This window comes from Molossus molossus, unplaced genomic scaffold (assembly GCF_014108415.1).
Source record: "Molossus molossus isolate mMolMol1 unplaced genomic scaffold, mMolMol1.p scaffold_m16_p_20, whole genome shotgun sequence".
Taxonomy (NCBI): Eukaryota; Metazoa; Chordata; class Mammalia; order Chiroptera; family Molossidae; genus Molossus; species Molossus molossus.
This window is the reverse complement of record NW_023425356.1, coordinates 32,872,236-32,887,328: the sequence shown is the minus strand read 5'-3', so window position 1 is coordinate 32,887,328 and position 15,093 is coordinate 32,872,236. Positions and strand designations below refer to the sequence as shown.

Here is a 15,093-nt window from a genome sequence, read left to right as displayed (position 1 = left end):
TGGTGTGTGACAAGGCTTTTTACTTTTCTATTAATGACAATGAGGACCACATCAGATAGAGGACTTGAAAATACATAGGTGGCTGCCATGTGGGCTTCACATTCATCAGTCCTTAAGAGTTTGCTCTCTGAGGATGAACTAAGTGGGTCAGACACACAGATGTCCTCCGTGTGAGACAAAAGTCCAGAGGTGTTAGTGGGTCGTGGACCAAGTGCATACAGGTTTAGAACAGGGTAAAACTCCCTTCAAATAGGAAAGGCTTTGGGAATATGTTGATATTTCACCTAAAAACTGAGGAGCTGAGTGATTTGTGCATGTGGAACTATGAAATAAAAGTGATCCTGATGAAACTGATGTGAACTCAAGTCCATGTTCAAGACCATACAATAACATTAAAACTGTATATCATGGGTTTGTTTACCAACCTCATTTCACCAAGAGCTAATAACCACAAAGACAAAATTGTGTTCAATAAGTAACTTTTTAATGGAAAAAAAAGTGCACTTTGTATCCAAAAAAGCAAAAAAGTGAGGCATAAAATGATCAATAATTCTATAATCTCAAAGCACTAACAAAAAAAAAAAAATAGCAAATTATCCTTTCTAGATATTTATTACAATGAATTTTGGTGCCAAAAAGATGGGAGAGTTGCTAAACTAAAGGGATCCCTAATGAATGGAAGGTACCAAGGTACCTTTTTCTCCTGGGAAAAAACACAGCGGTGACTCCGGAGAGGATTTCCTCGCCTTGTCTAGCTGTAGTTTGAGGAGTTCAATTTCCAAAGTCAATTTATGTAACTCCAGAGCCATCTTCACATCCTCCACTCTTGGGAGACACTGCATGAGTTTTCTGCCTGGTAGAACTTGCTCACAGCCTTCAGGGAGCTCCTGAAAGAGACATAGGTAGTGGGTGTGGTTGAGAGGCTTCTCTCCAGGTCATGACAATGCAGGATTACAGGAGCAGGTCCAAGACCAGCTCCAGGACTGATGGGTGAGCAGGAAAACCAGCAAACACCTCGTCCACCACCATAGTCTTCCCAAAGGATATAGATCTGTTCTGAGACAGCTTCCCAGAAGACCTCTGTGGGGACAGAGGCTCCTTTGGCTAACCACCCAGAAATGGAATACAGTGTGTTATATAGTCTAGAATAGAAAACTAGGAAGTCAGTATGCCCAGCTTTCTGAGAACCTCCTGTCCTTAAGGGGCTTGGTTTGTCCTGTTCTCAATTGAGAGTATGAAAACTTGCCACCCTAATGGACCAGACTACTTCAAGAAAAAACAAGAGCATTCTTGTGAATGACTCGGAACTGAGTCCTGGCCAGTCAGATCTCGCCTTTGCTGGCTGGGACAGTGCTATGGGGTGGCACCATTTTTAGGTAACACAAAAACTCCTAGAATTGTTCCACTTACCCACTCACACTTGGGCACCTCTGGGTACCAGGTCCCGTTCTCTAAGCAGATGATACTTTCAGGACCAACCACACTATAGCCAGAGTCACACTGGATGGTGACATTTTCAGATTCAACAAACTGATTCTGATCCCCAGACAGCTTTCCATGTTCAACCTCTGGTTTCGGACACAGAGCTACAACAAAAGCACAGTTAAGCATTTGGAAATCTAACGAAAAGACATGATAACAGGCTAGGATTATTCAGATGAGCTACATGTGGGTGCTGCTAATTGTATCTTTTTAACCCTTGATAGCAGTCATATTAGCTCACATGTTCTGTGAGCATCGGCTCACACAGTCTTCAGAGCCAAGCATTTTATGTGATTACCTCATGTCAGTCTCACTTCTCTCTATGAAGTGAGCACTGTTATTATTCCCATTTATCTAGGAGAAAATGAGGTACAGAGAGATGAAGAAACTAGTTTAAGACATAACAAGACGTTAAATACCATGACCGGGCATAAAAAAAGGCACTTGAGCCTAGACTCTCAGCTGTCAAAGCAACTATCCCTCATATTGTGATCCCTACAAGACACTAAGGATATTTTTTCTCTTGCCTATTATCCTACCATGTGCAATGGAGACAATGGTGGTAAATAATTCCTGGAGTTGTTGATGGCAAAGTGATATTAAACCTGTGTGCATGTAAAATGCAGACCTGATCTTAACTCTTCCTGTCCGCACAACAGGTTGCAAACTGGGAATCCCACACCACAGGCCCCCATGGTTGGCAGGGGTGCCCTGCAGGGCATGGGGCTCTGCTGCAAACACCTGTCACTTCCTGGTGTTTGCAATTAGCCCCTGAGAGCCTACATTCATACCAGAGCAAGTTCCATGAAAATTTTGCTACAGGCCACAGTTACACCTGTAGACTATTTCCAGAAAAATACAAGAAAGTCGGAGGAGGCTAAATTTTGTAACTGGAAGAAAGAAGGGGAGATTAATTTTTTCTGTATGTCCCTTGTACTTTCTTACATTGGGTACTTTTTTTTTCTTTTAATCCTCACTCAAGGATACTTTTCCATTTATCTTCAGATAGAGTGGGGGGAAAGGAGGGAGAGAGCAGGAGAAAGAGAAAGCATCAATATGAGAGAGACAAACCGATTGGTTGTACCCCGCATGACCCCGACCAGGACTGTGGACAAACTGCAACTGAGGTACGTGACCTTGACCAGAACCAAACTCGAGACTCACTGCTTGGCAGGCTGACGCTCCCACCTCTGAGTCAAACCGGCCAGGGCTCAGTACTATTTAAATGTAGTATTTATTTAAAATAAATAAATTAAATGTTTTTGTACTCTGTCTATCTGAAAAGAAACTTTGTTCTCAATCCCTTCATGACAGTTCCACCCTCTTAGCCATGGGCTGGAGTTACCTTTACATTGAGGGGCTGGACCTGACCAGCGTGAATAACTGCAGGACAGTGTGGGCTTTCCAACCAGAGCATATCCTTCGTCACATTCATATTTAATCTCATTTACGAAAAAGGTTGAAGTTTGTTGGTGACGTCCGTGAGCAATGTAAGGAGGATAACTGCAACCTTGATGGTAAGACATGAAGTGAGAGAGCTTGAGCTAATAGAATGTAAAAAGCAATGTATCCTAGAATCTGTGTGGCTTGTAGAAGGCTTTGTCCTGTCTTGACATCTTCTCTGCCCACAGGACCACTTAGCCAAACACGAGTACCTGCACTACCCTCCTGTAAGCCTCAGGCTGAAGAACCATCATGGCACCCTACTAGACCACATGGTGGTCATTTCCATTATCTTCAAAAGTATAATCTGAATAAACAAAATTGGTAATTGGTCCAATATCCATATTGGTTGTTGACGAAGGATTAAAAGCAATCATATCCAAAAGGCCAAGTAGAAGCCATTGATCTAACCTAGATCCCTCCTTCTTGAAGCAAAGAAAGTAAATTTAAAATATTTATCATATTAACCAATGTCACTCCAATAAATTTGCTTTGAAATACATTAATATATATGTAGTAGAAAAGGAAGAATTAGTGCCACTCTTAAAGAACTAAAGATGCAGAAGTGGTCATTCCCCTCATATATCCATTTATTTCCCCATTCTGTCTACTACAAAAATCAGAACTCTGAATGATTACAGTAGACTATTGAAAAGTCAGCATTTTAGCTCCTGTTGGAGCTAGTATATCATACGCAGTTATCTTTTTTAGAGCAAATTAATATGTCTTCAGGTACATGAGGCCACTGATTGAGCAAAGGCCTTCTTGCCCATCCTATCAGGAAAGAAGATCAGAAATAGCTCACATACACATGGAAGGGTCAAGATCATACATTTTCAATTTTAGCCCTGGGCTATGAAAACTCACCTGCATCTCTCATGATAGTCTGAAATTTTCATGAACATCTGGACATCCACAGAATTTCATGTTAATCCGGTATATCAATGACATAATGTTAATTTTACTGAATGAACAAGAAGATGCTAGCATGATGTGAGATCATCAAAACTATTTCTGCCCTCAGTTTCTGGCACAGAACTCCTAAAACCCTTGCAATTTCCTACATTTTAAGAACACTAGGAGCATCTTTTGTTGTAATGAGGTCACTCTGGGTGGGGTCCTGGATAAATCCTATTAGTAGGGAGTTTAAAGAGCTTCCAGGTGGGTGAACATATCCACCTACTGGGAGGGTAAAGCACCCCAACTCCATGGGCACAGGGGCTCTATGCTTGGCACTGTCCCAGACTTTGCTCTATGTATCTTCATCTGGCTATTCATTAGTATCCTTTATCATATCCTTTAATAAACGGGTAAACGTAAGTATTTCCTTGAGGTCTGTGAGCCACTTAGCAAGTTAATCAAACACAAGAAAGGGGTCAACGGAACCTCTCATTTGTAGCCAAGTTGGGGGTAATATGGGGACCTACTACTTGTGGCTGGCATCTGAAGTGGGGTGGGACCAGTCTTGTGTGAGCCCTTAACCTGTGTGATATGATGCTATCTCCAGGTAGATAGTGTCATGACTGAGTAAATTGAAGGACACCCAGTTGGTGTCTTGAGAATTGTGTGATGTGGGGAAAACTACCCACATATTTGGTGACCAGAATTACTGTCAGTGTTATGTGTGAGTAGTAAAGGAGACACAGGAGAAGTACAAGATGACAAAGACTGGGTTTTTACAATTTACATGATGATGTTCCAGAGTACAGAAGGTAATAATTCAGAAGTTTGCCACATCAGTAAACTTGTTAGAGGTCCAGGTTTCAGGGCATGCTAGGCTATCACAACTACACTAAGGTCAAATTATTCTAAATTGCACATCCCACCACAAAGAAAGAATCACAATCTCTAAAAGGCCTTTTCAGATTATAGAGGCAGCATATTCCACACTTGGGAATACTATTCTAACCCATATGCTAGGTGACACAAAAGATGGTCAGGTATAAATGGAGCACAAGTTAGGAGAGGGTTCTGTAGCAAGTTCAGTCAGCAATCAAATTATCTCTATTGCTTGGCCCTAGGACCCTGCAGAATGTAGTGTAATGAAGTGGCTATGGTAGGAACAGATTCAAATGTCAATGGGACATTCACACCATAGACCAGTGGTTCTCAACCTGTGGGTCGCAACCCCTTTGGGGGTAGAATGACCCTTTCACAGGGGTCACCTAAGACATAACAATAGCAAAATTACAGTTATGAAGAAGTCACAAACATAATTTTATGGTTGGGGTCACCACAACATGAGAAACTGTATTAAAAGGTCGTGGCATTAGGAAGGTTGAGAACCACTGCCATAGACCTTCGAAATCCTGAAGCAAGGCCATGCGCTGCAGCAGAGAATTATATATTTATTGAAATATAATTTCTGGCATGTTGCTTAGTCTTGGGGTTTGTGGCCTAGAATGAATGGTTCATCTGTTAGAGCACTTAAGGACAAAGGTTGAAAGAGTGAGCACAAGGAGATCTGGGGTAGAAGCAGGTGACTGGGCATGTGGGAGTGGCCCGTAAGTGTCAAGTTTTTATTTTGCCTGTTAACACCAGCCAAGTACACCCAATTGAAGAGGCATTAAACAACCGAGTAAAAACAATGTCTCAGCCAGTTGAAGTCCTCCATCCTCTGTCATTGGCCTCAGCAGAGCTGTCACAAGAGGAAAAGGATAAAGTGGCCATGTGGTATGGATGAAGGACAAGCATCATCCCAACATCAACTCCTATTTATCAAGGTGACTAGCCATTGCTGTCACTGAATACCCAACCTGTCAGCAACAATGATAAATCCCTGATATGACACCATCCCGTGAGACAACCAAAAAGTCACTTGGTAGTAAGATTACTATAATGGATCCCCTTCCACCTAGGGACAGCTCTTTATTCTCACAAAAATAGACAACCCATACCTGGAATAAGATATGGGTTTGCCTTTCCTGCCGGCAGGACTTCAGTCAGCACTGTTATCTGAAGGATTACACAGAGTGTTTAAACAACTGGCATAGGATCCCACTACATGTCACTCATAGCAGAAGAGGTGTGGTATTGGGACATGACCATGAAATGCACTACTTATATTATAGACTGTGTCACCCAGAACCTGCAGACCTATTAGAACATTGGGACAGCCTGTTAAAGGCTTACCTGAAGTGTCAGTTGAGAGACAATACTTTACAATAATGAGTCTTTACAATATTACTTACAATATCTTTGAGAACACAGTATTCACTTTAATCAAAGATCGACCTTTATACGGTACTGGGTCCCCAACAAGGAAAAAAAAATGAAGTCCATGAGCCCAGAAACCAAAAGCCATAAGCATGAGTAGTCCTACTTATATTCATTCTAAGTGAACATTTGGGTAAAATGTGCTTCTAATCCCTGAACTCTGTCATCTGCAGATAGAAAATCCCTGGTAGGCAAAGTAGAAACACTTCAATAAGGGAAGATAAGGTTCCCACTGATTTTTAAACTGCAACTGATGCCTGCTCACTTTGATGCTCCTTTGGGCTCCTTTTCACAAGGCAAGAAAAGGAATCACTATTCAGGTAGAAGTAATGTTTTTGATCATCACTAGGGTTATGGAAAAACAATGGGAGAAGGAAGGATTGTGTTTAGCACTTAAGTGCTCTTGGTGAGAGTCTGAAGAAGGGCTTAGAAGCATCAGGAGAAAGGAAGTAAGTTTGGAAAAGCAGATTCAAACATATTAGTGAGTCTTGTTCTGCATGTTAGCATATGGACCAGAAAGAAAAAAGGAGAAGAGAATAAATACCAAGAAACAGAATGCAATAATTCAAAAGTCTGACTGATCTATTAGATGTGGCCTAATTTCACTGATTCAGAAAAGGAAACCAGGAAGGTCAAGAAAATGGGAACCATTGGGTGAACAAAGAGAGAGATTTGGGCTGGAAACAGTGCTGTTGAACAAATTTATCCACTCCAAGCATCATGCAGAGGAAACAAATTCTTTTTACCTAATTGGAAACCTTCCCTTAATAATATCCATTACTTTGATATGAAGAAACTTCTAAAATAGCATAATTTCATAAGCTCTTACTCTCTCCACATGTTGGTGTTTCAGGACTCCAGGTCCCATCTCCTTGGCAGGAAGCTTCAGAGTGACGTCTCCCATAACATGAATATTTAATTACGTCTCCAAAGAAATAGACACAGTTACTGGGCAAACCACGTGTTCTATTTTCAGTGATTTTGCCATTCTTCAGCTCTGGTATTGGGCAACATAACTCTAAAAAATAAAAAGTGAGGTTAATAGTTAGTAAAGTCGCTATGAGGAGGCTCCTAAGGCTAATAATCTCCTTTCCACCTTGGGAAGAGCTCACCACAGAAGAGAAATTGGGGAGGAGATATGTGATTTGCTAAAGTAATTCAACCCAGTCATTTCCCTCCAATTAAATAATTTGATTAAGGAGCCTTCAAGACAAGAGCAAACCTAGAAGAAAATGTAAATTTTCAAAATTATTCAAGAGCAATGACAAATGACATTTATCCCCTTATGGTTGCAGTAGGGTTACATAATTAATAAGCTTTCAAATAACTTATACTTCCCCAATTACAGAAGAAAGAATGTTCTCAAAGTTTATATCAGTTTCCGGTCCAGATGGTGGCATAGGTAAATGTGGTACTTGCCTCCTCCCACAACCATATCAAAATTGTAACTAAACTATAATTAAATTGATAAGATATTATTTAAAAGTAGTTTCTTAAACATGTATAAACATTCACTTATATTAAAAAATAAATATCTTTATTACATGTTATTTTTCATTCTTTAAAGAAGGTCCTCAAAGGCTTATATAAATCAATACTTTGCTGTTTAAGTGGTGGCAATAATTTTTGTTAAATATATTTTTAATTCAGTAATTTTATTAAAACCTTTTATTCTATTTCCCCACAATGAGTCTGAATAATTACAATTAAACTATAAGTCCCAATACAAAATGAATAATTTTTCAATAGGTTGACCTAAGCTCCCAGTTTTCACTATTTATGTATTTCACATTTTTCAAATTCCATTTTGTAGAATAAAGTTTCCTGTCATGGCAAGGTTCTGATAGATACGCTGAAGGAAATATTTTCTCCCTCTGCTGTCAATTCCACTGAGACCCATAAAATTGCTTCTACGTGTGTTCCAGCCCCTCGCTCATCTCAGAAAATGAAGGAATGCCTTCTACTAATGAGACAGGAGAAAGTCTCCTTTCTATCCTACTGAGGCAAGAATACTGGGTCACGGTCTGTCTGCTACGGACAGTCACAGGGCCCAGTTCTTTCAGTCCCATGCTCAAGAGACATGACACACAAGTCACCTTGCAGCTGATTGAGTTTGTGACTCTTTCACAGACTTCCTCGTACCAAGCACCCCGAATTCTGCAATAGGATTTAAAGGGCTAATGGGTATCTGACTCTGACTCTGGCAATAGTTAAACTGTATTCTCCTTCTACCATTATCAGTAATGAAGCTAATACTAATCAGCATGATGTTTGACTTCTGAACTGGGATTAGGAAGGTTATAATTTCTCAACCCCTCAAAGACCCAGCCCTTTATGGTCTCTTCTGGCAATAATAGTCATTCTGTTGAATTAATATAATTATAAATTTATCTTGAGGAATACAATTATATTCATTTAAGGTAGAAAATCCTAGAATACACTAGACATTTAATTTACTAAAATATTTTAAAAACAGAAACTCACCCTCACATTCTGCGTATGGGCTCCACTGCAAATTTTTCTGACAACTCACAGTCGTAGGCTTATCTCCAGCAGGTTTATAGCCCGAATGACAACGGTACTTCAACGAGGTCCCAGCTTCATATAGTTTGTCTTTTGTTGGGATTTGATAGCCATATCTTTCCCAGGAAGCATGTGGGATAACTGGTAAACCACGACAACTATCTGCTCATAAAAGAACAAGGATAAAGGACACTGTTACTAGGGATGCAACATGATCAATGAGCTAGTCCTGTCAAAGAGTGTGATGTGTTCATTTAGCCATTAACCAGCCTGCCATGGCTGATAAATCAGCCACCCTAAAAAACACACATAGACATGTGCCCAAATAGACCTGTGCGCAACACCAGAGAGGTTCTTACTAAAATTATTACCAAATGGTTTGTGTGTCATGCCAACTATCCAAAATGGTAATTCTCTTTCCTCCTCATTGTACTTCAGAAAGTTGAGTCTCTGAATCAAAGCATTAGGCTTACTAGGTAGATGTGGCCAGAAAACTGCCAGATAAATTCAAGTTTCTTATTTCCTGACTGACTGGGAAAAATAGACAAGTCATTCCCCTCATCCAGATGACACTAGACACTTATTCATTAAAGGGCTGATCAAGAACAAAAATACTCCAAGCATCTTCTGAGTCTGGACCTTGTGTCTTGTCCTCTTTATCTTCCCTAATACGACTGGGAATATAATCAAATATCTGCCAAGTTGAATGTTTATTACATTTTATCTCCAGACATTTTAAATGGTATACAGGGTAAGGTTCTTTTCTAACACTTTTATTGAGATACAAGCCATATAACATAAAATTCTCACCCATTTAAAATATACAATCTAATGGGTTTAAGTGTGTTCACAGAGTTGTGCAGCCATCATCCCTATCCAATTTTAGGATATTTTTATCAACCCCCAAAGGAACTCTGTACTCATTAGTAGTCACTCTCTATTCTCATCCCACCCCAAGCTCTGGGAGTCACAAATATACTTCCTCTATATATGGATTTACCCATTCTGGACTTTTCAAATACGTGGAATTATATAATGTGTGGAGTTTTTTGGTAACTGGTTTCTTTCACTTAGCATACTGTTTTCCAGTTTCCTCTATGTTGCAGCATATATCAGTACTTCATTCATTTCAATTGCCAAATGATATTTCACTATATGCATGTGGCACTTTCGGTTTATCCATTTTTTAGTTGACAGGCATTTGGGTGTTTGGCTATTATAAACAACATTGCTGTCAACATAATATGTTTGTGTGTGGACATCTGTTTTTATTCCTCAGGTATTTACCTAAGAGGGCAATTGTCGGGTCATAGAGTAACTTAAACTTCTGAGGAACTGTGAAAACTCTATTCCAAAATGGCTGCACCATTTTACATTCCCACCAGCAGGATATGAGGCTTCCAACTTATTCACATCCTCACCAACATTTGTTATCGTTTATCTTTATTATTATAGCCATGCTGATGGGGGTAAAGAGGTATCTTACTGTTGCCAGAAGACCACTTTACAAGAGATACTAAAGGAACTTCTTCATGGTGAAAGCAAGTAACACCAGTTGGTCATGTGAATCTTTGAACATACTTATAATAACTCCTTTGAACTTCTTTTCTGCTAAGTCCAACATGTGGGCCCCCTAAAGGCATTTTGCATCATCTTGTGTGTGTGTGTGTGTGTGTGTGTGTGTGTGTGTGTGTGTGGTGTGGGTCACTCTTTCCTGTTTCTTTGCATTTCTGGTCGTTTTGTTGTTGTTGTTGAAAACTGCATATGTTAGATAATATGCTGTAGCAACTTAGGATATTGATTCCCCTCCCCCACCTCAGGACCTGTTGTTATTGCTATTGTCTCCTTATTTGCTTACTGACTTGACTGTACAAGTGCATTTAAGTTTATTTCCCCCAAATCATGTAATGTATAATGGTGCTCCCAAGAGAGCACAACCTACTAGCAGTGATGACTGGTTTTTCTTTGTCTCTTTCCTACTAAGCTTTTTGCTGGTCTGCCTTTATCAGTATTACATACAGCTGTTAACCTTCACGAATTATTAGCTGATTGCTCTGTTGTTTTTGACAACTCCCTGGGGGCATAAATTGTTTTGCAGTCAGATCCAATTAAAGTCAAATTCCTCAGCTGGGGCAGGGAGGGCATTGATAGACTTTGAGGCTGGCTACAAATCTTCTATGGCAGAACCCTTGTGCTATGGATCAGGAGATGAAAACACATGGGAGAATTGTTCTTTACCAGCTGCCCCACCACAGTCTTTCCTATGGTGTAGGAACTGTGGGCAGGAAGGAGGGGAAGTAAGAACTGGTACTGTCACTAGACTGTGCCCATCAACAAACATAGCTATTCCACAGCCTAGAGCCAGGGAGAATGAGATCTGCCAGTGTTCACTGGCTGTCAATTCTTCCCATAATAATCATTCTACTCTAGGAAGCTGGGAAAGATGGGAGGTGGCTCTTAGCTGCCAAATCCACTGGAGCAGCTCTCCTGAAAGGCAGGAGAGGGCATCTGAATTTGTCACCAGATGCTCAACTTGGATTCTCTCTACACAATGAAGGTCAGGGTGGAGGAAGAGATGCTAATGTCTGGCTGCTGCCACCTGAAGCATGGAGCTCTGGACAATGCCATCACAAGATGTTCACTGGAAGCCAAATCCATTCTAAATAGCTATTCCACCCCAGCAAGTTGGGGAAGATGGAAATTGCCACTCATGAGCCCACTGAAAATAGTCCTCCCACAAGACTATTGGGGACATGGGGATACACCTTTGCTCTAATGTAATGCCCTCCCACTGTTTGTTCTAAGTCTCCATACATTTTGCTAGATAAATGCTTATTAATTTACAGTAACTCCTTTTATCAATCTCCAGAGACCTTAAATGGCTGTCATTGTTAATTATGACCACTTAATAGACTGAAGAGAGATTTTCCCAAGCTCTTTACACCACTATTCCAGAAGTCCTCAGGGCAAGGTTCTTGACATTGAATGAGGATACAAGTAAGAGCACAAGGCATAAGTGGCTTCCTCTCATTTCTAGTTGTATGACTTTGAGCAAGTCACTTAACTTTGATAAAGAGATTCCTCTTCTATAATAGTGTCCACAATTCTTGGGAGGATTCATTGAGCAAATTCTTGTTATATACCTAGACTAGGGCCAAATTATCATTATTACTATCTACATTATTGTTTTATTTGTCAATCACAGTTTACAGTCAATATAATTCCTTATTAGGTTCAAGTGTACAGCATAGTGGTTAGACAATCATATACTTGACAAAGTGGTACCCTGATATTTCAAGTACCCACCTGGCCCCATACATAGTTATTACAATATTACTCACTATATTCCCTGTGCTATACTTTGCATCCCTGTGACTATTCTGTGACTACCAATTTGTACTTCTTAGTCCCTTCACTTTTTCACCCAGTCCCACCTCCCATCCCCTCTGGCAACCATTAGTCTGTTCTCTGTATCCATGAGTCCATTTCTATTTTGTTTGTTTGTTTTGTTTTCTTCTTTCGATTCCACATATAAGTAAGATCATATGGTATTTGTTATTTTTCACGATCCACATGAGTTTATAATTTCAGAATGTCGGAATCATAGTCAGTCTATACAGTACTTTTGTGTAAGTTTGAAAAAGGCATTTTTCCCCACTCAGGACACTTTATTGACCTTTCAAAACAATAATCAAAATACAATTATTTTGTCAGAACAAAAGAATTTTCTATTAACTGCAAGAAAATGGTTGAAATCAATATACTGACGCACAATGTCTACAGTGCTAATGTCTGCCCTTAGAATGTGCATCTGCCCAGCTACCTGTGGCAGCCTTTTGTGACCTGGATGACCCTGCACAGTGTACTGTAATCAGTGTACTGTAATTTTGTTTCTTCCAACAAAAATAAATAAATAGATAAATAAGAAAGAAAATCACCAATCTAAATTTAAATTTTTACTGTGATTCAAGTAGGCTTAGGCATATGACTATGCCCTCAGCAACATTTCTGGGTATCTTTAGATGCCAAACATTGAAATTCCTATATGGCTCATACTTACTTATCTCACAGATGGGAAGAGGGGGATTCCAGTTGTCATCAGCGTCACAATGGACTACACTGCTGCCTTTGAGGGTAAAACCTTTATTGCACTCAAATGAAACAGTGTCTCTGTAAATATAGGTGGGTCTGAATCCAGTGGCTATCCTTCCATAGTTAATATTTGGCTGAGGACAGGTGACCTCTAAAAAATCATAAGAAAAGAGGAGTGGATTGTAAAAGAGAAAATAAGGCTATTACCGCTATTGCCAATTTCAAGTATAATGCAAAAGCCTGATATAGCACATGTCAAGTAGATACAAGGAAAACATGTTTAAAAGTATTATACACACACACACACACACACACACACACACACACACTCAGTAAAATGAGGTCTCTGGATAACTCCAATGTCCTCATACTTCTCAAGAAAAACTGGCTATATATAACCCAGAAGAAACACCTATCTCAAAGTCTTAAATCTTCCCCTTATAATGACCTACTTTCTTGGATGATTTTGGTGTTGGGTCAGCGGCCAGTGGTAATTATATGATGTTCATGATGATGCAGCAGCCGAGGCATCAGCGATTGCACCCTCACAGGTGAAGAACAAACTACCCCCGCTCCAGCCGTCAGTCAAGTCTTACCACCTTATTTCCTCTACAAACCCTCAACTTCTTTCCAGGCCCACTGCCATGGCTACAGTGGGAGCCATTTTCACTTCTTGGCTGGATGGTGCCTATGGGTTAAAGGTCATCCTACTTCAAACTGTCAGCCATTCTGCTGCCAGTTATCTTTGTAAAATGCAACACATTAAATCTTCTGGTTAAAGCCTTTCAATGTCTATCACCTTTGTACCAAACGCCTGAGAGAAACACACAAGGCCCTTCACAGCCTGACCCTGATAACTTTCCAGCTTCAGTATCTGTCATTCCCACCTCCTGCAGTCTAGACTCCAGGCATTTTGAACTGTTTGCAATATCATGCTCTCTCATCCCGTGATTTGATTGTGTCCTGTGGGGAGTCAGAATAGTTAAGTGATACTGTGTAGGCACTGAGGAGGTAAGAAAGATGAGCAAACTAACAACACCACAATATATCTTTCAGCTCAATTACTGCTTGCTTTGTCCTGCTGACCGTTAGTAGGTTTAGCTTGCCCTGTAGGGATAGGTGGTTGACATTATAAGTGCTAACCAAAATTTCTAGCTCAGATTCTTGATCAGACAAGGGATGACATTCTCAAATTCCTTTAGGGTAGGTAGGGCCTACACAGTACTAGTTTTGGACTAAGGACTGCAATGTAAAGTGATATGTGGTTACTTCCAGGTCAAAGCTCTTAAAAGCCAGAGCACAATTTGCTTTTCTCTCTTCCTCTACTGAAGACATTGTAAAAGTGCCTTTTGATTTGGAGGTGCCACAGATCAACCTGGAATGATGAGCTGGTTGCTAACTAACACCCAGAGAGTCTCTCGGACATGCCTTAGACTCGGTACGCATGAGATTCAACTTCTACTTCAAAAAGCCAATGAGATATCGGTGCTGTTTGTTACTATAATGGTACAGCATACATCAGTCTTGGATGACCAAATAAATGACTTTCATCATTGCAATCATGATTAAATGAATCATTTCATTCCCCCTGTAAATGTATCTTCCTTGCTCCTTTCAAGAAAAAAATTCAAAGGAGAATTCAACAATTCAACTGCAACTTACTTTTACAAGTAGGAGGGCTGGGGCTCCAGACACCTTTTGTTTTGTTCTCCACTGTGCAGGAAATGGAAGGTTTACCTAACAGTGAAAAGCCAGGGTCACAGCTATAGGTGACAGAAAAGCCATACGTGTAGACATCTTCATTTCCAGCATTGTGCCTTCCATTGCTGATGTCTGGAGGGGTCTCACAGTGGGCAACTGGGGTGAGTAAGTGAAGAGGAAGAAATAATTAGGGAAGGTATCTTTCCAGATCTCATATGCATGATGCAAATTCTCATGGAGGGTTCAAAAAGCAGCACACATGCACAGGAGTTTTATCACCTATCATAGTAGAAGGTTATAGTCAAATCAGAAAAAGTCTTTACTTACTTACACATTTTGGGAAAGAATCACTCCAGCCAACTGTTCTATCTTGGATCTCACAATAACTAGTGGTTGGACCAACTAAGACATATCTGAATGAAATAAGATAAAAAATGTTAATGGCATTGTCCCTACCCTAAATTAAATTACATAAAAGCATCTGAATGAGTAGAATTGTTACTCAATATTAAAAATGAAGAAATGATGTTTTCTCAGATAACACTTCTCACTGAGCACTCCATTCAGTAAAATTTCACCACTGAAATGAGATGTGTTTGTTCACATATTCTTTTATTCTGTAATTTATTATGGAGC

At 40.0% G+C, this 15,093-nt stretch overlaps 1 protein-coding gene across 3 annotated transcripts in view; it reads right to left on the bottom strand.

The window, feature by feature from the left end:
- Window positions 1-504: 504 nt before the first annotated feature.
- C4BPA (complement component 4 binding protein alpha) overlaps window positions 505-15,093 on the bottom strand; it is a 35,311-nt gene continuing 20,722 nt past the window's right edge. For all 3 annotated transcript variants that reach the window (XM_036273653.1, XM_036273654.1, XM_036273656.1), the window contains exons 5-12: window positions 14,785-14,870; window positions 14,419-14,613; window positions 12,725-12,907; window positions 8,626-8,826; window positions 6,971-7,159; window positions 2,828-2,992; window positions 1,411-1,586; window positions 505-887 (exon numbers count right to left, since the gene is read on the bottom strand). In XM_036273653.1, the coding sequence (XP_036129546.1) occupies window positions 669-887; window positions 1,411-1,586; window positions 2,828-2,992; window positions 6,971-7,159; window positions 8,626-8,826; window positions 12,725-12,907; window positions 14,419-14,613; window positions 14,785-14,870 (1,414 nt within the window). In that variant the 3' untranslated portion in view covers window positions 505-668. The remainder of the gene's footprint in view (window positions 888-1,410; window positions 1,587-2,827; window positions 2,993-6,970; window positions 7,160-8,625; window positions 8,827-12,724; window positions 12,908-14,418; window positions 14,614-14,784; window positions 14,871-15,093) is intronic.